Genomic DNA, 27,732 nt, shown 5'->3' with positions numbered 1-27,732 from the left:
ATAAATGGTAACTATTATTATTATTATTATTATTAATGTTTTCATCAGTAGCCCCACAGCTTTGAGTCTTGGGCTTCTTCAACTGGCCACCAACAAGCAAAACGATTCCTGCGATCTTTTACATATCACAGATAACCAAGCAGCAAGGTGTTTAATATTCTTTGTCTTGGGCATTAGCACCACATTACATATAAAAGAGTGTTTTTTCCAAAACATCTTAGTAAGTGCACCTTAGAGGGAAAATGTAAGGTACTTGAGTGAATTGCAAATACATGAAAATGATAGTCTCATTGATATTCCTATTCCCATCTTTTCTCCTTCCCACAATTCTTAAAGAATTGTCTATAGTACATCAACCTAATCCACAAACAAGGGCAGGTAATAAAGAAACAAACAAATAAACAAAAGCTACTTTAAACTATTTAGGGCAGAGGAAGGTGGTAGCAGTAAGAGAGAGGCAACCAAATTGCTTCTAACCAGATTTTTATTTTGACAGCCCAAACTTCTAGCAAGAGAGTTACTGGACCTAGTGGCTTCACATTTCAACCTGAAAGAAAAGGAGTATTTTGGAATAACATTCATAGATGACACGTAAGTCTTTTAATAGTTTTAGTTTCTTTGCCTTTTGCCTGGGCTACCTACTTGCTGTCTTCCATGATTAACAAAAAAGGAAATAAGTCCTCCAGCATTCAGAACACGTCCTGCTTAGCTGAAGGTTTTTTAATATGCGATTTTTCTCGTAGGACTATTGTAAAGGGAGAAGAAAAGGGATACTGACCATTTTAGGAACTGAAAATATTGTTCTAAATGTTTTAGAAATGTGTAGTAATGAGTTTGTTATTCCTGATTCCAGTGTATCTTCTCATGTCTTTGAATGTGATTGTGCTTGCTAATTTCACTTATATGATAGAAATATTAGATATTTACTCACATCTTGAAACTGAGTGGATGTGTTGGCATTGGTGGCAAGAGAGCTTAAAGGCAAATTTGTGGCCCACTCAAAAAACATGTATATAGTTTAATATGGAATGAACTTTTAAACTACCGTTTAGGTGCATTTCATGTTGCCTTCTCAACTATCTTTTTCTTTTTTTTTTTTTACTTTTGCCTTTTATGCTAAGTTGTTGAATGTTGTATATATTTGTTAATAATATATATGCTCCCCAAAACGAGGCAGGTAAATAAAAATAAATTCATGAGAATTTAACACTCTAAGCAAATGTGCTTGGACTTACTAGCTCTTTTCTCTCTCTCTGTGTGTGTGTGTGTGTGTGTGTGTGTGTGTGTGTGTGTGTGTATCTGCCTCTCTTTTTTATGGCAGCCCAATTTGCCTACATTATATGCAGCCCGATACATTATCAGGGGAATCCTTCCACTTTCTGCAGATAATTTCCAGAGTTCCTTAAATGTTAAAATGCAAGAAGATGTGTTCCAGACATAAAATATGTTGGCCAACCACCCAGCATTCTTTTCATAATGCTGCCAATTTAAATATTTTTCAGTTCTTCAGTTTAATCAGGTGGAAAATCATCTCAAGAAGGAGTTAACTTGCTTTTAACACCTTGTGGCTTCTGATTATTCCCATCCTGGGTGGGCTGTGAGCCTAGGATCTCTAGGATATGCCAGCAGGCTCAGGACTTCTGCTGGGCAAAAACCAGGCAGCTGAATTATCAGGAGGAATAGAAAAACCTGAAAACTTGATTCTAGACTGAGGATGTTTCCCAAAGAGGGCTCAACAAGGCAGAAGAGAGTACACTAGACATCTCTCACCTCACTCTGAATCACTCAACAGCTACCATTTGAGAGGCTCTGTATGACCTGTCCTCTACTGGATGAAATGGGAAATGCCGACATCCATAGCTAGCACCAGCTCCTGCGAATCAGTGATTGAACACGCACACGCATAGGCTGAATCCAAATGTGGATGAAATAATAGCAAACAGTGTAAGACATAGAGCCATAAATATACAATGGCTAGGTTATATGGTATAAACTGTAACTGCTATAAGCACTATAATTTAGGCAGAGGTCACATAGAATGGGGTTAACAACATGAATATTGGAGTAATTTATTCATTGAAAAAATATTGGCTGGGTGTGATAGTTCACGCTTGTAATCCCTGCACTTTGGAGGGGCGAGATGGGCATATCCCTTGAGTCCAGGAGTTTCAGAGCCACCTAGGCAACATAGGGAGACCCCATCTCTACAAAAAAAAAATCTAAAAAAATCAGCCAGGCATGGTGACACACATCTGTAGTCCCAGCTACTCGGGAGGCTGAGGCGGGAGGACAACTTGAGCCCAGGAGGTTGAGGCTGCAGTGAGCTATGATGATGGCACTACTGCCATCCAGCCTGGGCGACAGAGTGAGACCTTGTCTCAAGTATATGTGTATTTACATTAAGAGTGGCTCACACCTGTAATCCTAGCACTTTTGGAGACCAAGGGAGGGAGTATTGCATGAGGCCAGGAGTTCAAGACCAGCCTAGGCAACATAGTGAGACCCCATCTCTACCAAAAAAAAAAAAATTAAAAATCAGCCAGGTGTGGTGATGTGCAACTCCAGTCCTAGCCACTCAGGAGGCTGAGGCTGAGGTGGGAGGATTGCGTGAGCCTAGGAGTTCAAGGCTACAGTGAGTTTATGATCATGCCACTGCACACCAGCCTAGGCAATAGAGCAAGACCCCATCTCTAAAAATAGAAAATAAAATATTTTTTGAATGCCCACTCAATGCCAGGTGTTGTTCTGGATCACAAGGATTCAGCTAGGAGTAACACAGACAAGGCCCCTGCTTTTATGGAGCTCATATTGCAATGCTATAGTTTAGCATAACAAGTAAACAGACAGATAAATCAAAGGAATATCAGCGATTATAAGTGCATTGAAGAACATAAAAGGCCATGACCAAGAAAACTTGGGGTCAGCTTTAGACAGGGTGGGCTAGGACAGGATCTAGGAGGTGACATGTAATGAAAAGCAAGAACCAGTTCTGCAAAAATCTGGGGAGGCATTACAAACAAAAACCAGTGCAAAAGTCCTGAGGTGGGGCTGACATGACTTTCGTGATTTGTTTTTTGAGAAAGAAAAAACAAGGCCGGGCACAGTGGCTCACACCTCTAATCCCAGCACTTTGGGAGACTGAGGCAGTCAGATCACTTGAGCCTAGGAATTCCAGACCAGCCTGGGGAACATGGTGAAACCCCATTTCTACTAAAAATACAAAAACATTAAGGGGGCATGGTGGCGCACACCTGTAGTCCCAGCTCCTCAGGAGGCTTAGGTGGGAGGATTGTGTGAGCCCAGAAAGTGGAGGTGGCAGTGAGCCGTGATCTCACCACTGCACTCCAGCCCAAGCGACAGAGTGAGGTCCTGTCCCAAACAAAAACAAAGCCAGTGTGATGAGAGTACAAAGATTAAGCAGGAAAGTGGTACAAGATGAGGGTTGAGAGGGAAGTAGGAGCAGGTATCAGAGAATGTTGATAGCTAGCTGTGTGATCTTAGATCAGTTACTTAACGTCTCTGACACTCAAGTTTTCTCATCTGTATGCTGCACGTAATAATAGTGCCTTGGCCGGGCGCGGTGGCTCACGTTTGTAATCCCAGCACTTTGGGAGGCTGATGCGGGCGGATCACGAGGGCAGGAGATCGAGACCACGGTGAAACCCCGTCTCTATTAAAAAATACAAAAAATTAGCCGGGCGTGGTGGCGGGCACCTGTAGTCCCAGCTACTCGGAGAGGCTGAGGCAGGAGAATGGCGTGAACCCGGGAGGCGAAGCTTGCAGTGAGCCGAGATCATGCCACTGCACTCCAGCCTGGGCGACAGAGTGAGACTCCGTCTCAAAAAAAATAAAATAAAATAAAATAATAGTGCCTTATATAGTATGTACTACATAAGGCACCTATAATAGGGTACTAGTATTCAATACTATTAAATTAGGTAAGGTATGCAGAGCATATAGCACAGGCCTACAATAAAAGGGAGCTATCATCCCAATGTATTGCAATAAGGGAGTGTTAAGAAGGAAACTGAAGGAGGACTGGTGTAGGCGTCACACAGACAAGTAACTAAAATTGGATCTTGCAGGTAAGGTAGACTTTAAATAGATGGGAGGGGAGATGGGAGGTGACATTCTAGGCAAGAGTTATTTTGTGGGCAAATGCATGAACATGGCAACGAACAAGGTACATTTGCCCAAGGGTGAAGACGTTGTCCTGATCGTGGGGACAAGATCATAGGTGAGCCTTGTTAGTCACACGGATGGAGGAGGCACACCCAGGCCATGGAAGGATGTTATAGGGAGGAGGACTGAGGCTTTTGACTTGCAGTGTCAGAGGTCCCTCAGACTGCAAGGTTTGTGGCAGACTGGAAAAGAGGGTCCTGGCCACATGGGAGGTTTCAGGAAAAGCTCCAAGCTCAGTTGAATGTAAACCAGACAGTGCAAAAGTAAGGGGTTCAGACTGTAAGACCTTCTCTTCAGAAAGAAAAGAAATAGTAGGCCGGGTATGGTGGCTCATGCCTGTAATCTCAACACTTTGGAGGCCGAGGCGGGTGGACCACCTGAGGTCAGGAGTTTGAGACCAGCCTGGGCAACACGGCAAAACCCCGTCTGTACTAAAAATACAGAAATTAGCTGGGCGTGGTGGCGGGCTCCTGTAATCCCAGCTACTCAGGCACCTGAGGCATGAGGATCACTTGAACCTGGGAGGTGGAGCTTGCAGTGAACCGAGATTGTGCCACTCCAGCCTGGGTGACAAAGCGAGACTCTGTCCAAAAAGGAAAAGAAAAGGAATAGCAGGAATGACTTCCTTCAATTATTTGGGCCACGCTTCTCGTTGTCTGCCCTGAGATTTCTTTCTCAAAACTACGCTGGGAGAAGAATGGCTCACACAGCCTTTTTCCCAGTTACCTCCTTTGGCTCAACCAAAGGAGGTAACTATAATTACGGTCTTTCCAAGAACCCCGGCTCCAAGATGTCCCCTGTGCACTCCCCTGCAAGTGACGGCAGAGTCTCTTTTTGAATTATGACCAGTTTGGGGAGGTGTCTCCTGGCTCTAGTTGTGTTTATTTTCAGAAGAAGTATGAGCAGGACTGTTGAGGGGGTGGAAATTGGCCATTTCTACCTTTCTGGGGAGCGGGCCTGGAAAATTGCTTATGTCTAAGGGTGTCTCCTTGGAATGTCTTGGTCACAAGCCTAGTTCTTTTTCTTTATCTGGTAAATATTTTTGGAAAGTATTTTCTTTCAGCACTTCCCTCCTGCCTCCCTTCGCCCCCGTAAAACCACTGAGTGAGGGCCCTCCCAGGATGCCGTCTGAGTTGTATTTTCCAGCCTAGATGCCACATGCGTCTTTTGCCTTTGGTAAAGCTGAAAGGAACATTTTGTCAATGAAAGTAGCTACTGTCTACAACTCATACACAGACCAAGAGAAGAAAGGGAAAAATAGACGGCAATTGCGTAATAAAAGCAGTGATAATGACCAACAACAGATTCAAGGTCACGTTACTGGGAGAGGGAAGCGTTTCCGAGATTACGCTTGTTAGGGCCTTGCGCAGCTCGGTGTGCAAAGTGAGTCTTCCACCCCTAGAGGGCAGTCACGGCCCTCCTGAGGCACCAGCCCTTCAGGTCACCATAATGGTTCCATCTCTTCACCCATTTCATTTTTCGTTTTGCCTTCTCATGTTTTGAAAGGCTTTGCTAAATAAGCTTTGTTTACCAAGAAATAACAGATAGACTTTACAACACAACTGTGGCTTTTGATCACTGTCTCTTCCAGTGGGACTGTGACAATGGGCCTTCTGTTGATACAATTCTAGCCAAAAATAAAACTTGCTTTGCGGTTGGTCTGCACTCCTGATAGGGGTGGATATGACTGTCATTTTAAGATATTGGTTAGATCTATTATATTTGCTGATGGGAAGATTTGACAAAAGCAAGTTATAAGCAATAAATAACCTTGATTATATTTGGTTGAATTATGGGCATTTTTTAAAAAGTTCTTCTAGACTTTTTCCTATTGATGAGACTGTGGGTAGATTTTTTAAAATCTAATTTGTAATTTATCCTTTTAAAAAACTACTTCATATTTTATATGCATGAATATCTTCTTTAACGTCATGGTTGAGTCCAGTCCCTTTTGATTACTTTCCCACTGCAACTGTAGTTTCTTCCACAGAGGTAACCAGTACTAGCAAGTTGCTGTGTTACTCTCCAGAAATATATCTAAAAATATTCATCAATATTTAATAGTGTTTTGAATGTGCATCTGTGGTTATCATAATTGGTTTATGCTGTATATGTTATTGTACAACTTGCTTCATTCATTCATAGACACCATTCCATGCAAGTTCATACAAATATATATTATGCTTTCAATTTATTTTTAGAGACAGGGTCTCTGTCTGTTTCCCAGGCTGGAGTGCAGTGGCATGATCATAGCTCTCTGCAGCCTTGAATTCCTGGGCTCCAGTGATCCTCCTGTCTCAACCTTCTGAAATGCTGAGATTACAGGTGTGAGCCACCATGTCTAGCCTGTTATGCTTTTAAAATGATACATCTTTCCTAAGAAAACTTTTGAGATCTGATACTATAAAATATGTATTTTAAGACACACATTTAAACTTCTGTGAAATTGGGATGTGTCTTTAAATCAGTGGCATCCTAAACTTGATGAAATATAGTGTAAGACTCTCTTCACGTCAGTCTCTTATCTTATTTTGTTTTACACACAAATGCAGTAGTTCTAAGGATCTTCCCTTGTGTTACTTAATCAGCTTATTTATCTTTATAATATTCCTGCAAGGAAAGCTGGGAACAGGTATCAGAAGCCTTGTCTTGTAACTATGGAAACAAAGACACACTCTTTACAGCATTGAACCTGCTAAGTATCAGAGACCGAGTCAGATGTCATTATAAAAGCTGATTCAACCCTCTGGTCTCATTTTCTCCAGTACTGAAAGTCCTGGGTGCTTTTATATACAAGTCCACTGGGTGGGGTGGCGGGTGGGGGGAAGAAGAAAGGAAGCCCTGGTTTCAAATCCCAGCTCTAGCACTTTCCTCACTGGCTTATTGTAAAATATAGCTTTAATGTATAAAGAGTTCCACCTTGGTTGGCACAGAGTCATTACTCAATAGAGAGTAGCTATTGTTATTATTACTACTACTGATATTATTGTTTATGCTCACTTTTCCTGTCTACTTATAATGAATACAGCTTAGAATTTTCTGATTTTGTTTTTTAATTTTTTACTCAAGGACCAAAATAGGTTTGAAAATGTCTTCTGGCCCATTATATATTTTATTACATTTTGACACACTGTCCCACCACCATCAGCATGTTCTTAGATTGAATTTTATGTCAGCAAGTAAAAGAGGGTCTATGCCCTCTGGGAATTTACAGCCTGAAATGGATGGACTAGTTGGACAACCTCAGAAAAGGCACGTAAACAGTTCTGAGCGCCAGTGTCATCAATCCTTTTGATCCCTCAGTGGTCAAAATCTAGACAGAACTGTTTATGAACTCGGTGAGGCTCTTGAGTAAATAAAATAAACAAGTACATGCTTAAATCCCAGTAAGCCCATAATATATACACAGAAGTGGCACTCAGAGAGTATTCGGCCCTGTATTCTTTTTTTTTTTTTTTTTGAGATGGAGTCTTGCTCTGTCGCGTAGGCTGGAGTGTAGTGGCACGACCTGGGTTCACTGCAACCTCCGCCTTCTGGCTTCAAGTGATTCTCCTGCCTCAGCCTCCTAAGTAGCTGGGATTACAGGCACCCGCCACCATGCCCAGCTAATTTTTGTATGTTTAGTAGAGACGGGGTTTCACCATGTTGGCCAGGCTGGTCTTAAACTCCTGACCTCAAGTGATCTGCCCAACTTGGCCTCCCAAAGTGCCAAAGTCCTGGGATTACAGGCATGAGCCACTGTGCCCAGCCTTTTTTTTTTTTTTTTTTCCAGACAAGTTCTCCCTCTGTTGTCCCGACTAGGGTGCAGTAGCACAATCATAGCTCACTGCAGCCTCAAACTCCTGGGCTCAAGCAATCCTCCCACTTTAGCCAATCCTCCCACCTCACCCTCCTAAAGTGCTGGGATTAGAGGCATGAGCCACCGTGCCTAGCACCAACCCTGTACTTTTTTAAAAAACTGTGGTATTGTTATGTGTCTGGTGTTTTGTTTTTGTTTTTGCTTTTGTTTTGAGACAGGGTCTCATTCTGTTGCCTAGGCTGGAATGCAGTGGCACGATCACAGCTCACTGCAGCCTTGACTTCTCTAGGCCCGAGTGATCCTCCCCCTTCAGCCTCCGTAGTAGCTGGGACAACAGGCACGCACCACCACACTAGGCTAATTTTTTTCTGTATTCTTTGTAGAAATTGGGTTTCACATGTTGCCCAGGCTAGTCTCAAATTCCTGGGCTCAAGCAATCTGCGTGCCTTGGCCTCCCAAGTGCTAGGATTACAAGTGCTAGACGTGAGCCACCACACCCAGCCTGTGTGTTTTATTTCATTGAACCAGAAGTTTTCTCCTTCTTGATTATCTAAAATGTTTCATATTTCATAAAAATTTAATATTAACATATGGCCTAGTTTTTTACCTCAAAAGTCAACCAGTGTTATCAGTTTTTTGTTTAACCTCTCAGATTTTTGTAATATATACATGCACGTATGTATGTTTGTTCTTTGTTTAATTTTAAAAATGGCCATATACTTGCTGTTACGCATCTTGCTTTTTCATTTAATATCATATCTTGGAAATTGTTCAAAATAAGTTTATAAAGAGGCTCTCTGGCTTTTTTTTTTTTTTTTTTTTAAGGCAGGGTCTGGTTATGTTGCCCAGGCTGGAGTACACTGGCTGTTCACAGCCGTGATCATGGCACACTGCAGACTCAAACATCTGGGCTCGAGCGATCATCCTGCGTCAGTTTCCTGAATAACTGGGACTACATGTGTGCACCATCACACCGGTGTTCTTCAGCCTATTTTATGGCTGCATTGTATTTCACTGTATAGTTTTTTTTGTTTGTTTGTTTTGGGGGGTTTGGGGGAGGTTGGTTTGTTTGTTTGTTTTTTAGACGGAGTTTCACTCTTGTTGCCCAGGATGGAGTGCAATGGTGCAATCTCGGCTCACTGCAACCTCCGCCTCCCAGGTTCAAGCGATTCTCCTGCCTCAGCCTCCCGAGTAGCTGGGATTACAGGCACGTGCCACTATGCCTGGCTAATTTTTTTTATTTTAGTAGAGACAGGGTTTTACCATGTTAGCCAGGCTGGTCTCAAACTCCTGACCTCAGGTGATCTGCCCGCCTTGGCCTCCCAAAGTGCTGGGATTACAGGCATGAGCCACTGTGCCTGCCCACTCTATAGTTTTAAATAATTTTTTTTAACAATATCCTCTTGGACGTTGAAGTTATTTCCACCCCTTTTGCTATTTCAAATGTTGCTACAGTGAGTGATTTCATATACAAATTATTTCTCACATGTGCAAGTTTACCTTGATATACTCCTGGAAATGGAAATGCTGGTTCAGAAGCAAGTGCTTTCATAGTTTTGAAAGAAATTGCTGAGTTGGTCTCATTACCAGTTGTAACAGGTTTTGCTCCTACCATCGGTGTATGAGAGCAACTATTTCGCCACAGCTTTGCCAACACTGTATGTTGTTGAACTTTTCTGACTTTCTGTTGAATCCTTTTTCTTTGCTTTGCTCTCACAGAGGTCAGCAGAACTGGCTACAGTTAGATCACCGAGTTCTTGACCATGATTTGCCCAAGAAACCAGGCCCAACCATTTTGCACTTTGCTGTGAGGTATGTATCCACAGACCCAGTTAGCATCCCTCTTTTTTTGCTGCTATTTTTGGGTTTTTGTGTGTTTTCTTTTCTATTTTTTATATTTCTGGTGATTAGAGATAGCAAATAAAAAGAGAAGAGACCTATCAAAACATTATCATGTGAAAGAGATTCTCTACTGTCTTGGTCTGAGGACCAAGTTACCATAGATACTGTAGAGCTGTTTTCTTTGAAGATGAAGGATAGAGTCACCTTCCTTTATTCCTCAAAGCCTCTTAGATCAATTTAAAGCTGAAAAACATGGGTAATACATTTTAATACATAAGCCTGTTTCTCACTCAACATATTTTTAAGATTCTTATTATTTGAAATATGACAAACATTTGCTATTACATTTTACGTTAGCAATAATGTTTTCTACAGACTTAGAAATAATTGAATTCTATACAATTTGATGCCTTAATTTGAATAGAGGATAAAATGCAAACAAATGCTCATGGAAAGAATTAACAGTACAGGGATCTGAATTCCATTCACATGCAGAGAGACTGCTGAAAATAATGCAGAGTCCTTGACTTGTTCTCTGAGGTCTGCTTGGGCAAGTCACTTAACTGTATCCTGAAATAGATGCGTTCAACTAAATCAGTAATTTCTCAAATCCATCTCATGATAGAACTATTTTTTTTAGTTCACATTCTAAAATAAATAAAATGTTATAAGATGTAATACCGGCCAGGCACAGTGGCTCATGACTGTAATTCCAGTACCTTGGGAGGCTGAGGCAGGTGGATCACTTGAGGTTAGGAGTTTGAGAACAGCCTGGCCAACATGGCGAAACCTCATCTCTACTAAAAATACAAAAAAAAAATTAGCTGAAGTTGATGGTGTGTGCCTGTAATCCCAGCTACTCGTGAGGCTGAGGCATAAGGATTGCTTGAACCCAGTGGCAGAGGTTGCAGTGAGCCAAGATCGTACCACTGCACTCCAGCCTGGACAACATTGAGACTCCGTCTCATGAACAAAACAAAAACGAAACAAAACAAAACAAAAAACAAGAAGTAATACCTATGTTTTTCTACCTAGCTTGAGGTGAAATCATTACTGATTGAGCTGAAAGCCCTTCTTGTGTACTGACCCCCTCTCCCCACTTTCCTATGTTTGATGAAAAATTTTATGATAAATTTTGCTCCCCTTCTTAGAAAAATAGGGTAAGTTGTTTGATGAATTAAATTATTTTTTCTTTGCAACCTGGATATCTTCCCTTGGGTATATAAAAATCTATTTATTTAAGCATTTAGGCTATTTCTGGTTGTTATTAAAATTTAGTTTGCAGCTGGCCAGGCACGGTGGCTCACGCCTTTAATGGAACTTCGGGAGGCCAAGGTAGGCAGATCACTTGAGGTCAGGAGTGCGAGACCAGTCTGGCCAACATGGGGAAACCCCATCTGTACTAAAAATACAAAAAATTAGCCAGGCTTGGTGGCGGGCACCTGTAATCCCAGCTACTCCAGAGGCTGAGGCAGGAGAATAGCTGGAACCCAGGAGGTGGAGGTTGCAGTGAGCCAAGATCACACTATTGCACTCCAGAATGGAGAGAAGAGCGAGACTCCATCGCCAAAAAACAAGAACAAAACAATAGGTTGCACCTAACATCCTTGCACTTTCATCTTTTGTGCATGTGGTGTAGTGTTTCTGTAGTGTTCTCTACTCAACGAAAGCATTATGTCTTCAGAAAATCTAACAAGTACCATCTAGGTAGTAACCAGATTTGTGCAGATGATTTGACAGCTAATATCTGGTCTGTTTTGGGTCACAGAATACCAAAGGAGTAAACCCTATCTCCCTTTCTGTACACTCATTCATAAGGCACTCTATCTTCTCCAGGCAGGTTCCTGAAATTCCAGAGTGGCCTGCTGCTTGTTCATGAGTTTCAGCACTTACTTGGAGTGTTATCTCAAGAGTGTCCCACAATCACTTCGCATTACTTTCCCCTAACTACTTGCATGGTTAAACCCTTATCAAGTTTTTAATTATTCACTTAGTTCTTCCTCCCAACAGTATAGTGAGATCATAATAGTCTTTGTTATTATTCCAATTAAGTAGTTGTTTTTAGTCCAATTTAATTAAGGAAATGATAAAGGAAAAGCACACACCAAAGAATTTTGTGAACTGACCGGGGTCACTGTGGAATGTAGCTGGTTCTGTGGAGGTCTTGCAAATGGGGTTGTCTTGTGCTCCAGTGAAGTGAGTTGCTCCTCAGAGGGTCTCTAGCCTCCTATTTGGAGAAAACAGAACTATTGGTAATACTTGTATCTTAGCAGACACCATCAACAAATCTCCAGGTTGCCTGTTTGACTGAAGAATAGAGAGCCAAATATAGCATTTGGTTCTGTCTTGATGTTCGCTCATTTTAGGATCCTCTGGAAGTGCAGGGGACCTCTTTTGAGATTGGGGTCCTCACCTCTTGCGTCAGTACAGTACTGCTGCATGCACTGGAACATGGAGCACAGAAGCCCCTCATTCATGGACACCAAGGTGTGTGGTCACCAAATAGTTAATGCACAATGAAAAAGAATTCACTTCAGTGATAGCACATTAAAGCATGTGTACCACTGTTATTTTCAATGCAAACAATTAGAAATGTCCTAATGCCAACAACGAAGATAGGTTCAGTAGGTTATGGTGGCACTTTTATAGTAAACAATGAATCACTTCAACAAAGGAGATTAGATGAAAAAGTACCTTGTAATTCAGAGCTTCTCCAGAAGGAGAGGCAGGGCATATCTGAATCATCTTGGGAATTTTTTCAAACTATACACAGTTACTCCCCTCCAACTCCACATTCCTGGCCCAGATTCTGATATAGTGCCATGGAGGGAGGGGTGCATTGTCGAGCCCTCTGTCCACCCCTCCTCTTATAAATCATTACTTTAATAAGTCACTGTTATCAGAGATGTTGTCATGTATCTCATCGCTCATGCATCTTAGGAGATAAGATACATTATATCTGAAAAAGATAGGGAATGAGTGTCCTTCTGTAACAGAGATTACTATCTACGCCATGGAAAGTTCCAAGTGATCACATTGAGGTGTTTTGAAGTTGGTATGTTTTATAAACCTATATAGATCTACAAATACTGAGAAAATTCCTGGAAGGAGCTACACCAAGCTGTGAAGAAATATTTCTTCCTTACTTCATTCATTATGTTTTGGAGTTTTGCTATGTTGTGCTCCGCCCCATTCTAGGTCTGAGGACCCAACAGTGAAGAAGGCAAAAATCTCTGCCATCATAGTCAGCATACACATAAACAAATGCATTCATTATATAATAACAGTGTGTCCATTCATCTGATAAATAGTTGCTGATTTCCTGCCGTGTGTCTGGTCCTGTACTAGGTGCTGGGAATATAGCAGTGGTAGAAGAAAATGACAAAATCCTGCAGCCATAAAGCACACAGCCTAATGGAAAGAGACTGCCACTAAGTGAAGTAAACCCCTGCAAGGTATCTTATGTGAGGCGTTATGGAGAAAACTCCATTAGGGAGGAGGAAAAGGGAATATTAGCAAAGCCGGGGTTGTCATTCTAAATACAGTGGTCAGGGAAGACCTCTCAAAGAAGGTGGCATTGAGCAAAGGCATACAGGAGATGAGACAAGGACCCAGGACACAGGCCCATTTCTGGGGAAGTTTCTTCCAGGCCAGGGGAACAGCAGGTGCACAGACAGGTTGGCAAGAGCATGCCTGGTGTGTACCAGCCCCTGGAAGGAAGTCATGTATCTGGAGAGAACCTATAAAAGGGAGGTGAGTAGGAGTTGGCATGGGGTTGGCCTGTAGAGCATTGGGGCCTGCAGGTTTTGAGCTTGAGAGCATAACCAATTTCCATTTTAAACAGACTCACTCTGGCTGCCGGGTTGACGACAGACCGGAATGGGGCAGGAGGGCACAGCAAGAGCAGTTAGTAAGCTGTTGCAATGGTCCAGGCCAGAGATGAGTGGGGTGGACCAGACTGAGTCTCACTCACTACACATTCACTGGAGATGGTGCAAGTTGGTTATGAGAATTGAGGAGAGGGCAGGGGATACAAAATGATTTTGCAAAACATTATGCAAATGTAAGAAAATATTTTATTTATAGTAGCATTTATGAAAAAGAAAAATTCCATGAGATCTTGCTCTTAAGAAGTTTTTTTTTTTTTTTTTTTTTTTTTTTTTTTTTTTTGAGACGGAGTCTCGCTCTGTCGCCCAGGCTGGAGTGCAGTGGCGCAATCTCGACTCACTGCAAGCTCCACCTCCCGGGTTCATGCCATTCTCCTGCCTCAGCCTCCCGAGTAGTTGGGACTACAGGCGCCCGCCACCACGCCCGGCTGATTTTTTTTGTATTTTTTAATAGAGACGGGGTTTCACCGTGTTAGCCAGGATGGTCTCGATCTCCTGACCTCGTGATCCACCCGCCTCAGCCTCCCAAAGTGCTGGGATTACAGGCGTCAGCCACTGCGCCCGGCCAAGAAGTTTTCTCTCTACTGAAATGTAGCATAAACTCTGCAGCAGGCCCTAGGCTATTTGAAAAGTATTGTCTCATTTACTCCTGAGCTAAACCCTGAGGTCCTACAGATTTGAAGCGTTAATAAATATCTGGTTTATATCCCCCAGGATAGAGGGAGGAGCTCAGAAACATATGCTGCTTCTGCACAGAGAAAAGAAAATATTTAAAGCAAAGGCACATAGTGTTCCCTTTATGACTTCAAGATTAAACCTTTGTCTTCTTTTTTCCAGTTATAAAATCTCAAAGAGGTGTGCTAAATATGTGTGTGACCTCTGTGTGTATAGGCGCACCATAATTTATTTAGGTACCATAATTTATTTAACCAGTTCTCTATTTCCATGGGAGTCCAAACTCCCCGAGGTTTCTGGGGGACTTCCCCAGGCTGGGGGTTGTTATCTGGCTGCCATAAATTATATTCCACAAACATATGAGCCTCTTGGTAATGCAGCCCAGATGTGAACATTTGAAAGGCTTGACGGTGAGGAGCAAGCAAGCATTTAAATAGGAGTGCAGGGCCTTGGCGTGACCCCACTGGAAATGCTCATATTCCCTCAGAGGAGGGCAACCTGAGGTGGCTCAGGCCAGTACCACCCTGTTCCAGTCAAAGCCAGAATCTTGGCATCTTTCATCCCCCTTATTATTTTTGTTGTTGTTGTTTTTCATTTCATTTGGTCCTCCCTCTTCTTCTCCCTTCTTTTCCTCCTCCTCTTTCCAAGTGACTTTTGCTGGGTCCTAGGACTGCCTGTGTCCGCTCAATGGTACCCTAAAGCATTGTCTGCCACACGCAGGGCTGAGAAGAACTCACTGTCCCACTGTAGCAGGAAACCGGAGGCAGACTGCTACCTCTGGGTGAAAACTGCTGCAAACATGGAGCCCTTGAATTCAAGACTGCTGACTGCCTTCTCATCGCTCCTGGCCTGGTCTTTGGAACATTAGATCTTTAGAAAGAGTTTAACTCAAGGAAGCGTCATGACTACAACCCATGAGTCCTCATCATTCCACCAGAATTTTTTTAAAGAGAGCCAAATACACGTGACACATAAAGACAGACTGTAGTAAAGGGGGAGACTTATTGATATAGAAACATGCTCCCAATATATTCTGGGTGAAAGAAGTAGACCACAAAAAGTCCATGCAATATGATAACACTCTTCGTAGAATATTTGATAAAACATCTGTATAGACAGAAACTAAGTTTAAAATGTTAACCATAGTTAATCTCTAGGTGGAAGGATTGTAGGGATGATTTTTATTTTCTTCTTTTTTGGTCATCTGTATTTTTTCCTACAATGAACATATTACTTGAGCAAATTTTTTAAATGCAATTGTGAAAAGTGATAAGAGGAAGAAAGGATACAATGTTTGTGACCAGATAACCATGCACTTGTTTAAAGCCATCAGACAGTAGGTGATTTATAATAACGGGAGGACTGGAAAGTTCATCTTTTCATGGAGGAATGTGATTTAAAGGCCCTGAGAAACAACTGATTCCTCCTACTTAGGCTGAGCCAAGGCTACTTGAGGGAGGTGTGCAAGTTAGCCAGAGGTCTTTGCCCATCTGTCACACTCCCATCTGAATGCACAATACCCCAGACCATGGGAACTACAAAGGCCAGTTGCCTCAGTATCACCCATGACCCCTAACTGGCCCAGCCTATTCTGAACTTCCAGGCAGGCGGTTAATGGCCTTCATCTTTGAGGATCCAACATCCTAATTCACACAAGAGTTCAAGAGAGACACAGAATCCTCAGAAGCACATGCTCGATCATGATTCCAGTTTCTTACAGGATTCTATTTCTCGGTGTATTCCCTGGGCAAGTATCAGAAATTATTTTTAGAAATCTGCTCACTCCCCTCGCAAACCTTTCAGTCCTATCTTTTGGTGGGTGTGCCTGTGTTTCCACAGTTTTAAAAAACAGATGGGCCATGAATACTTAAAGGATGTGTGTGTCTGTCTGTCTGCGTGTGTGTGTCTCAGGACAATGAAGAGGCAACATCAAAAGTAAAGAAATCGTATTGTGGGGCCAGGCACAATGACTCATGCTTGCAATCGCAGCACTTTGGGAGGCTGAAGTGGGTGGATCACGAGGTCAGGAGTTCGAGAACAGCCTGGCCAACATGACAAAACCCCGTCTCTACTAAAAATACAAAAATTAGCTGGGCGTGGTGGTGCACACCTGTAGTCACAGCTACATGGGAGGCTGAGGCAGGAGAATCACTTGAATCTGGGACGCAGAGGTTGTAGTGAGCCAAGATCGTGCCATTGCACTCCAGCCTGGGCAACAGAGCAAGACCCTGTCTCCAAAAGAAAGAAAGAAAGAAAGAAACCATATTGTGAAGGGTGAAAGAAGCTGTAGAGCACAGAAATTAGAAGCTCGGTTTTCAGTGCAGGGTTTCACTGTAGCAGCACTATTGACACTGAGGACCAGGCCATTCTTTGTAGTAGGGAGCTAAGCTGTGCTGTAGGATCTTTAGCAGCATCCCTGGTCTCCACTTACTGACGTCAATAATGCTCCCAGGCCGGGCACTGTGGCTCACACCTGTAATCCCAGCACTTGGGGAGGCCAAGGCAGGTGGAGCACTTGAGTCCAGTTCAAGTCCAGCCTGGGCAACATGGCGAAACTCTGTCTCTACGAAAAATACAAAAATTAGCCTCGCATGGTAATGCGTGCCTGCAGTCACAGGTACTCAGGAGGCTGAGGCAGGAGGATGGCTTGAGCCGAGGAAGTTGAGGCTGCAGTGAGCGGTGATCAGGCCACTGCACTCTAGCCCAGGCAGCGGAGCGAGACCCTGTGTCAAAATAAACAATAACACTCCCCAAGTGCTGACAGTCAAATAATGTCTTCAGCATTGGTAAACACCCCCACCCAAACATTGAGAACAGAGCTTTAGCATCATTCTTAGGTTCATAGTCCAGCTCTTCCACTTACTCACTGTGTAGCTTCTGGCACCCTCTTGGGCCTGTTTCATCACCTATAAAATGAAGCTGGTGGTAGCACCCACCTACTTTGGGGGTTGTTGGAGGATTACAAGTGCTAACAGGTAATGTAGACCCTCTATAAATGTTAACTATATTTTTAAATAACAGGCTGCCTCAACCACATGTTCAGTGGGCGAAACATTCTATCATGTTTCTGTCACAGCCTTTGAATATGAAAGATTTGGGATTGTCTGGCTTGGGTCTGACCCATTCCCCTTTGCACTGGGTGAAAGATCTTATCGTTTATTTTCATTATTCACTGTGCCCAGATGTTACCTCCCCACTTTTCTCCCCTGCCTCCCCTCCCCACTCCCTCTCAAAGCATCTGTCCCTGATTCCCTGTGGAGGACTAGAGCAGGCTGTTTTAAAGCAGAGGAGAGGCAAGCACTTGGAATTCACATGCCCCTGACACTTCAGGTTGCCTAGGGGAGAAAACTCTCTCCTCTTCCTGGCAGGTCACAACAAGGCCCTGACTCTTTTGGGCCTCCAGCTCTTCTAGATAACTCAGAAAGAGTCATGTTGTGGGAAAGGAGCAAGAGGGCAGGTTCCTACAGGCTTCCCAGGAGGCCCTCTCTGGTTCTAGCCGTGTCTGGAAATCAGAAATGAGGAAGAGCATTCCTGGCAGAGAAGCACATTGTAGAAGCAAACAGTGCTTCCCCTGGGAATTCTCCAAGACTGTTCCCCTCCCACAGATGAAAGGGAACATATTGGACTCCCAAAAGCACTGCATAATAGCTTGCAGAAAGTGATGTGTTTGGAGAAAGTGAAATACACTTAAATTACACTTCAGCCTTCAGCATTATAAAGTGAGATATGACTACCTTGCAGGGTCATTACAAGCAATAAGCAGAGATCTCCCTGCTCAGAATGTGGATGAGGAGCTGATAGAAATCTCCCTAGGTATGTGGCTGCAGTTAAATGCCTGAAATTACTCATGATGACTAAATGAAACCCAGAATGAGGTGTTTTGATTTAGCCCTCGCTGGACGCCAGTCACAAACTCAGCATTGTTCAGAATGCAAAATAATTGAGCAGTTCTTGCCCAATTCACCTTCTTTGAAGATACCACTGGGACCTCGCAAAGGCCCTGGGAAACAAAGAAACCATGCTCAGTTGAGGAAGAAAAGTCGAAACTGGTTAGAAGAGCATTGGTTTCACACTATTTTCTCATTTTGTGTTAAAACAGACATTTTTGTGCATTTATTTCTTTGAGAGAAAGAACTTAGGAAAGATACTTGGATTTTTTTTTTTTTTTTTTTTTTTGAGACAGAATCTTGTTCTGTCACCCAGGCTAGAGTGCAGTGGCAGGATCTCAACTCACTGCAACCTCCTTCTCCCAGGTTCAAGCGATTCTCCTGCCTCAGCCTCCTGAGTAGCTAGGACTAAAGGCATATGCCACCAAAGCCAGCTAATTTTTGTATTTTTAGTAGAAATGAGTTTTCACCATGGTGGCCAGGCTGGTCTCGAACTCCTGGCCTCAAGTGATCTACCTGCCTTTGCCTCCCAAAGTGTTGGGATTACTGGCGTGAGCCATGCCTGGCCAGATACTTGGAATTTTTATTCTGGTTGTTACAGTTAAAGTTTTAAAGATGTTCCCAACTAAGTCAATGCCTTTTATTACAGTCACATCGGTAGAGAGATAATAATATTCTAATAATCACCGCCACTCACTGGCTGCTAAACTACATGCCACCTGCTATGTTAAGCAGATTTCAAACCCTCTCATTTCTCCAGTGTGTGGGGCAAGAGTGGTAAGAGGCACTGAGAGCAGAGCAGCTACCCCAAGACCTCAAGACTGATCAGCACTGGAGCTAGGATTCAAACTAATGTCTCTCCCGCTCCCTAGTGTTGACTTGTGACCACTAGAAATAAATACCACAAGATGACAATACTGGCCACGTAAATGTAAGCGACTCTTCAAAGGACAGCCACTTCCAAACAACTGGGTGTTGTGCTCTTTGACATCCATGTGTTGCCATCTGGCTGGCAGGGCTGTGTCCCTTCCAGCCGTCTTTGTCATGTCACTGTGGTATAATGTTCTGTCATCACTAATGAGTGGTTAAGCCAACCAAGAAAGAAAAAAAATGCTAGTGGGCGGAGCCCAAATAGCAGTGACAAAACCTTCCTGAGCAAATTCTCAAGAAATTACACTTGTGAAGCTGAGGTTTGTCTCCAAAATGTGTGCCTATTCAAAAAGCCTGGGTTCTTTCTGAAGCTGAAAATTTAACCATGGGCTTCAACTTAACAAAACCTTAGTGAAATCGCTCACAGTAAGCATGCAAAAAGGAAATAGTATCCTTCTGCAAAAAAAAAAGGCTGAAAGAAAAGGTCTTTATGAATCTGGGATAGTCCATTTCATGTCATTAAGAAGCCCTAGATTTTGTTTTCAGTTCATGGTGTGTGTTGATAGGTGTGCCTGAAGAGCCATTTTCCCCAAAGCCCATATGTACTTTTCATACACTCCATAAATATGAAGTCATTACAATGGCCCCCTTGAGGGAGAGATGGAATCGTGGATTCAGAAAGCTGGTAATCCGATGCCTAGGCAGGAGGCACCAGGGCTGGTCGCCAGAAAGTAGTGGGAAATAAGACAGGGACCTGTTTACTGGGACTAGGATGTAGTCAGGGGCCTGGGCTCCAAAAACAAGGTGAACCCAGTTTCTAGTACAAAGGTATCTGTTCAGAGTTGGATGCGCTACAAATTGATTTGGCGCCAAGCTACCCAGCAACCTGTATGTGGTTTCTTCAGTGCTCGAAGACTAGCAAGAGGATTAGTTTGGCTAATATGCTCTCCGCCTGGAGTGCCCTTCCTATCTTTGTTACCTGGTGAACTCATGCATTCTTTAAGACTCAGCTCAACTGTCCCCTCTCCTGTGGTGCGTAGTCCTATGGATTTCAGTTTGGCAGCATTCTCCCCTTAATTCATAAGCTGAGTTAATTGCATCAGGCTGGTGGGCCCCCACAGCATTCTTTACATGTTATATTTCATTTTGATTGTTATTGTAGGAAAGCATTATATCATACTGGCTTGGAATATGAACTTAGAAGTCTAACAGCCCTCAGTTTGAGTCATGGCTCCACTACTTGCTGGCTGTATGGCCTAAAGAAGAAGACTTGACATCTCTGTATCTAAGCTTTCTCATCTGTAAAATGGGCTCATAATTTGTTGCCTACTGCATCTGGTGGTACCAAAGATGGACAAAAAAAAAAAAAAAGGATTCCTGTAGAGCACTTTGTATTATCCCTAGCACAGAAGAAGCCCTCTATTAACTTGGGTTCTTTAGTTGCCAGCAACAGAATTACTTGTGGCTAACAAACAAAATGGAAGGAAAACTGAATTGACAAAGACTCAGAAAACACAGGGATGAGGGCTTCTGCAGGGATCTAGGGAGCAGAAACCAAGGGACAATTTCATCAGAGTGCTATTAGCAGAATAAATAGGCTCCAACCATCTTTGATCTTTAGGTCATTCTAATCATGTTTATTCTCCAGGGTGAGAAGCTGACTGGCCTAGCTTGGGTCATCTACCCACACCGTGATGAAGGAGTTTTAGTAGAGCAGAAAAAATGTGTCCCAGTGTCCTCCAAGCAGGTCTTACCCATCTGGTCAGCCTCACTCATTTATATCCAGCCAGTGATCCTTACGACTTTTGCATATGTGACTGTTGCCATAGGCCAGTGCAGCTTTACTTATTAAATGTCACAATCACAGAACTCTTTTTTTATAAGTTTTGGAGACAATGGGAAAATTCAAGTGAAGACTAAATTTTAAATAATATTAAGACATTCTTATGAGCTTTGTTAGTGTGAAAATTCACTGACCCCGTGTTTTTAATACAGTCCCTGTCAGAGATGTCTATCAAAGTAATTAAAAGTGAAGGAAAAAAATAATCTTAGAAATTTCAAGTAGAAGGCAGATGTTGAGTTCTACTAATCTGACCTAGAATTTTTTTAGGGCAGGGAGATCTCTTCTTCTGGAAAGGGCTTCCCCTTCTGAGACTACTCTAACTTTTAAAAAGATGTTTTATAGGTTAATCAAAATCCTTCAACTTAAGTCTTTTGCCATGGTTTTGCTTATTGAAGCAATAGAGAACACACGTACTTCTATGTATGTTAACATTTTGGTGAAAACGTCACACTTGTCTTATTTTTCTGCCTATTTTTTACATGGTTGAGATGCCCACAATTACTAAGGGTTCAGCTTCCTGCTGAGTGCTGGTTGAGTGAACTGGGAGTGGCAGCCCAGGAGGAGATGTTGGTTAAGAGCACTGTCCACAGAGTCAAAGTCATTGTCCCAGACCAAGACCTAGCCCCACCAGTAGGCAGATCTCTAAAACTCAGAGTCTGCGTCTGTGAAATCGGGGTCATGATAGGTTCCTCCCCAAGGCGGTTGTGATAATTAAATGAGAGAACAATCGGGAAGCACTTAGCACATTGCAGGCCCCTTAGTAAGAGCTCGGGGAAAACGTTAGCTGGGATCCTGCTGCTGCCCTTGATTAGGCTGCCCACTGGAAACCTGCTCATATTATCTTCATTGATAGGGATACAAAGGCATGGGAAAGCCAAGAAAGCAGGAAACAGCCACCAGCAAGTAGCTGAACTGGAAGGTTCTTGGAGGTGCACGGAAACTTGTGTAACATGGGTCATCTCAGCCCTGTAGCAGCAGCCAACCTCTGGTCCGCCTCACTTTGGTGTCTGCCATCACAAGTGACTTGGCTACCCTGCTTCAGGAGTCCATCAACTCCTGCTGTGGACTCTTGTCCCTCTCTACTTCGTGGCTTCTGCTGCCTCGTGATTTCTGCTTAGTGCCTTTCTCTGCCTCCACTGAATCCCTTCTCACCCGCCTGTCAGGTCTCTAAGAGACCATGTGCAATTGGCTTGGCTCATTCATCGTGCAATATAAAAAGCATCTGTTGAGTGGCACTTGCTCCTTTCCAGGCCACCTCAGCGCCTGACATCTTGGCTGCCTTTGAGTCAGGTGATTGGCCTAGTCCACGCAGCAGGGCTCAGGGTAGAAGATACTAGACTGATGGGAGAGGAGAATACTGTCTACCCAAAAGGAAAAGCTGAGACAAAATTAATATAAAAAGCTTATTTGGGACAAGGTTGAGGACTGCAGCCTAGGACACACTTCCAAGTTGCCTTAGGAAGTGCTCTGGAGAAGTAAGGAGAGATCCAAGTGTTTAAAGAAAAAAAGGACAAATCAAGAAAGGGGACAGTTACAAAAGTTGTTCATCAGGGATTAATTCTCCCTGGATTACAGAAATAACATTGATCAGTGATTGGCTATACATTTTTGGGGTTTGTTTTGTTTTGTTTTGTTTTGTTTTTGAGACAGAGTCTCCCTCTGTTGCCCAGGCTGGAGTTGCAGTGGCATAATCTTGGCTCACTGCAGCCTCCGCCTTCTGGGCTCAAGTGATTCTCCTCCCTCAGCCTCCGGAGTAGCTGAGATTACAGGTGCCCGCCTGCCACCACGCCCAGCTAATTTTTGTATTTTTAGTAGAGACAGTTTCACCATGGTGGCCAGGCTGGTCTGGATCTTGTGACCTCAAGTGATCTGCCCGCCTCGGCCTCCCAAAGTGCTGGGATTACAGGCGTGAGCCACTGCGTCTGGCCTGGCTATCCATTGTTGAGCTACAGGATGTGGGTTATAGTGTCCGGGGCAGTGGACACTAACGTGTCCAGTGAGGCTAGTTTTGGCAATAGCAAGCAGTTTCCGGAGAAAAATACATAGCTCAAGGAGGGAAGCAGGACTTGATTACTGTCTATTTTAATGCCTCTCTAGACCTGATAAATTGAAAGAACTTGAATTCCTCAGATAAAATTCTGTTCTTTCCTGAGAGGTAAGTACAGTCACGACACCCAATTTAGAAAAGACACAAAGAAACTAAATAATTTGCCCAAGGCCATACAGCTAATAAAGGGTGGACATGAAATACTACATCTTGATCTTTTGGATTCCAAAATCTGTTTTTCCCCCAACTCCTCATTTCCTTCACCGCCTTTGTACTTAACTTTCTCTTCTCATAAATCTGACACTCCTCCATCTTCATTAACCTCACTTATAAGTGAGATAAAAGCTTGTAAGTAAAAATATAAAGGATTCATTCTCTTTCTGGAACTTCCGTTGATGACTCAACATTAAAGGGTGGAATGTTTTGAATGATTTTACCATCTCAGTGATAAAATCTTTCACAGCCCTTTCAGCTGCATTTATTTATCAAAGGTATCATCACTGTGGAAAGGGAGAAAAAGAGAAGCAAAGGCTCAAGGCCTCAGGATTCCGCAGAGCTAAGGATAGGTTCACCTGGCCACTTCCTAGCCCTGCTTTACCTTCACTCTCACTGATCTGAGAGTAAATTCCCTCTCGGACTCAAAGCAGTAAGCTGTCTTGAGGCTTGATGGCTCTTCCTGATTATTAATCAGGCAATGCTCCAGAACTTGAGGAAAACTTCGGGGCCCTAGCTTGCCCACTCACCCACCACAGAGTGCCAGGCTTTGCAAGCCGGCCTCATCAGTACAGGATTATGAAAACAGAGTTGTTAAAGACTCAGCCTCCTCCCCTCCCCACCCGGGAGCTGTCAGAGCGCTCCCAAGAGAGAGGGGCCTGCCTGCAACCTGTGGTTTCACAGATCGAGCAAGCAAAATCCTAGAAAGGGAGTGGGCCAGTGAGGCCCAGAATACCCTGATTTGCATGAGAAAAGACCAAGATTGATGGCTGCTGAGAGCCTGGCTTTGAGCCAAAGGAAAACCCAGGGCCTGGAAGGATGGGAAGGAAGAAAGGAGTGATTGAAAAGTGTGATGGAAACTCACCCAGTGAATGGGGGTCAGGTAGGCGTGGGGCCCTCAGGTCCCTCCGTCTAAAAACCCCCGAGCCTCAAGCAGGCTTTGGGGTTCGGTTAGGTAGTGCTTGCTCAGCCGACTTCAGCTTTCAACTCCGAGTTCACCTGCTCTTTGTTTTGAAGCTCTCTGAGGTATTATGAACTCCCAGAACATGTTTCAAAGAATAAGCAACACAGATAAACCTTTGTTTTTGTTTGTTTTTGGTTGGATACCATTTGGGGTTTCTCTTTAACTCACCTTCCAAGACACAAAAACATCCTGAAAGAGATTTTAGGTATACAGACACATCCATCCATCATGTACGTATGTGTGGTGCACATTTGTTTTAAAAAGGAAGAGAAAGCACAATCTTCCTCAGGTTTCTCAAACTTCTTGCCCTGCTTTTGGGGAACACTGAATGAGGAATGCTGAGAGATGAAAATAAATCTGAAGGAACAAACTCCTCTGCTGTTTTTCAGGTTTTACATTGAGAGCATATCGTTTTTAAAGGATAAAACCACCGTGGAGCTGTTTTTCCTGAATGCAAAGGCCTGTGTGCACAAGGTAGGTGCCCCGTTTGTCGTGTTCACTGGATGCCTCCAGAGCGACTGGGATGACAGGAAGAAATGGTTTTGCCTCTCTTGCTGGATTCAAACTAAGAAAAAAAAAAAGGCCACAGTCTTTTCCATGAATATGTCCTACCCTGCAACTACACACATACACAAATGCTATCTTTTCTCAAGTTCTGAGTAGGAAAGACAACCATCTGCACGGGAATCCTGCATATGCACAATCACCACTACTTTAAATGCAGCAAATAATCGACGCAGAGTGACCCAGAAAGACAGAAAGATGGATCAATCAGATAATCAAAACGTCTAGGCCAGAAATCTTTTTAAATAAGGTCTGCCCTACACTTACAGTAATTCAAAACCAGCCTTATTATTTCAGTTCAATTTCTGCCTTCTGATCCCTGCACACATGTGCCACCTTAAATCTAGGGAAGGAAGGCTGCTCACAGCCATATGTTTTCAAGCAGTATCTCAGTTATCTGTGGTAAGGGACAGGGTTTTTCTTTTATTGTTTTTTATTTTTATCTAATGCATCAAGGACAGATCACTTTTATAAAATTCAATAAACATGCATTGCTAGAAAAATAATCCCACAGTGGGATGTTGCTATAAAAGTTTTTACGGCCATGCACAGTGGCTCACGCTTGTAATCTTAGCACTTTTGGAGGCCAAGACGGGTGGATCATGAGGTCAGTAGTTCGAGACCAGCCTGGCCAGCACAGTGAAACCCCATCTCTACTAAAAATACAAAAATTAGCTAGGCATGGTGGCGTGTGCCTGTAATCCCAGCTACTTGGGAGGCTGAGGCAGGAGAATCACTTGAACCCTGGAGGCAGAGGTTGCAGTGAGCCTAGATTGTGCCACTGTACTCCAGCCTGGGCGACAGAGTTAGACTCTGTCTGAAAGACAAAAACAAGAACAAAAAAAGTTTTTAAACACTCTCAGTTTTTTGTCTTTTCTCTTTGCAGACTAGCATAGCTTTAAAAGCCTTCATTGTGGCCTTCTCAAGCAACTTCCTGAGGAAGGGAAGGGAAGCCATGGGCCAAGAGACGCCCAGTGGAGCCTGGCTCCTCCCTTGTACATTATGATCTCAATGCTTGTGATCTCAGAATTCCCTATCCAGACTGCATGCCTGTTTCCAGGCCTCCTTTTAGGTTTATTGAGCGTGTTATGTGTTCATTTTACCTCTTTTGTTGGATTATTAGCTATAACTCTTTGTTGTTTCCATGGTTACTTTAGGGTTTATAGTATACATTTTTAACTTATCAAGTCTACCTTCAAGATGATATTATACCACTTCACATGTAGTATAAGAATCTTACAATAGTATACTTCCATTTTTTTGTCTCAGTCTTTATTTGATTGATGTCACACAATTTTTTTAGATAAGTTACAGATGCACATGACATTATTATTTTTGTGTAAATATTCAATTAACTTTAAAGAGATTTAAACAGTGCCAAAAGTCTTACATATTTACCCATGGAGTTAGCATTTCTGTTGCTCTTCATTCACTTGTGTAGGTTAATATTTCTGTCTGTTATGATTCTTTCTGCCTGGAGGACTTCCTTTAGCATTTCTTATAGTGTGGGCATACTGGTGGTGAATTCCTTCAGCTTGTACCTGAAGACATCTTTATTTGTCTTTGGTTTTGGAAGATATTTCACATGATGTAGGATTCTGTGTTGGCAGTTTTTCTCTTTCCGTACTTCAGAAATATTGATTCACTATCTTCTTGCTTCTATTGTTTCTGATGAGAAGTCTGCTGTCATCTTTATCTTTTTGTTTCTGTATGGAATATCTTTAGCTGCTTTTAAATTTTTCTCTTTTTTCTGCTATGAGCAATTTTTTTTTTCTTTTTTGAGATGGAGTCTCACTTTGTCGCCCAGGCTGAAGTGCAGTAGCGCCATCTCAGATCACCGCAACTTCTGCCTCCCAGGTTCAAGCGATTCGCCTGCCTCAGCCTCCCAAGTAGCTGGGACTATAGGTGTGCACCACCACACCCGGCTAATTTTTGTTATTTTTTTAGAGATGGGGTTTCACCACATTGGTCAGGCTGGTCTCAAACTCCTGACTTCAGGTGATCCACCTGCCTCGAGCCTCCCAAAGTGCTGGGATTATAGGCGTGAGCCACTGTGCCTGGCCTGCTTTGAGGAATTTTATTATGAGGTGCTTTGGTATAGCTTTCTTCATGTGTTTGTGTATGTGTGTGTGTCATTGGCATTTATTGAGCATCTTGGTTTATAGTTGTCATCAAATTTGGAGACATTTTAGCCATTATTTCTTTAGTTGTTTTTTTTTTTTTCTTTTTGGCCTCATGTATGCCTCATTTGTAAAGCCCAATTACACATATACTAGGCCACTTGAACTTGTCACACAGTAATGCTTTGCATTTGTGGGGATTTGGGGGAATATGATATCTTGTATAGTTTCTCTTGCTTTGTCTTCAGTTTCATCTGTTTTTTGCAATCTAATCTGCCATTAATCCCATTTTGTATATTAGAGATTTTGTTTTTGTTTTTCTGTTTTGTTTTATGTTTTGAGACAGAGTCTCACTCTTGTTGCCCAGGCTGGAGTGTAGTGGCACAATCTTGGCTCACCACAATCCTCCTGGATTGAAGTGATTCTCCTGCCTCAGCCTCCCAAGTAGCTGGGATTACAGGCATGTGCCACCACACCTGGCTAATTTTTTGTATTTTTGGTAGAGATGGGATTTCACCATGTTGGCCAGGCTGGTCTCAACCTCCTGACCTCAGGTGATCCTCCCACCTCAGCCTCCCAAAGTGCTGGGATTTACAGGCATGAGCCACTGCGCTTGGCCTTAGAGTTCCTATCTTTAGAGCTTTGATTTGGATCCTTTTTACATCTTGCATGTGACTATTTAACTTTTTAAGCATATTAAATATAGTTATAATAGTTGTTGTAATGCCTTTGTCTGTTTATCCTAATGTCTGTGTCAGTTGTGGGTATTTTTGATTGATTTTTGTCTTTGTTATGGGTCATGTTTTTCTGCCTATTTGCATGCCTGGCAATATTTGATT

At 42.9% G+C, this 27,732-nt stretch overlaps 1 protein-coding gene across 2 annotated transcripts in view; it reads left to right on the top strand.

The window, feature by feature from the left end:
• Positions 1–27,732, top strand: part of FRMD4B (FERM domain containing 4B) — a 275,592-nt gene that overhangs the window by 129,927 nt on the left and 117,933 nt on the right. For both annotated transcript variants that reach the window (XM_032149480.2, XM_058437150.1), the window contains exons 3-5: positions 497–591; positions 9,701–9,793; positions 24,599–24,683. In XM_032149480.2, the coding sequence (XP_032005371.1) occupies positions 497–591; positions 9,701–9,793; positions 24,599–24,683 (273 nt within the window). The remainder of the gene's footprint in view (positions 1–496; positions 592–9,700; positions 9,794–24,598; positions 24,684–27,732) is intronic.

Source organism: Hylobates moloch, unplaced genomic scaffold, assembly GCF_009828535.3.
Source record: "Hylobates moloch isolate HMO894 unplaced genomic scaffold, HMol_V3 SCAFFOLD_4, whole genome shotgun sequence".
Lineage (NCBI taxonomy): Eukaryota > Metazoa > Chordata > Mammalia > Primates > Hylobatidae > Hylobates > Hylobates moloch.
Note: the sequence above shows the minus strand (reverse complement) of the source record. Positions and strands in the feature narration are given on the sequence as shown.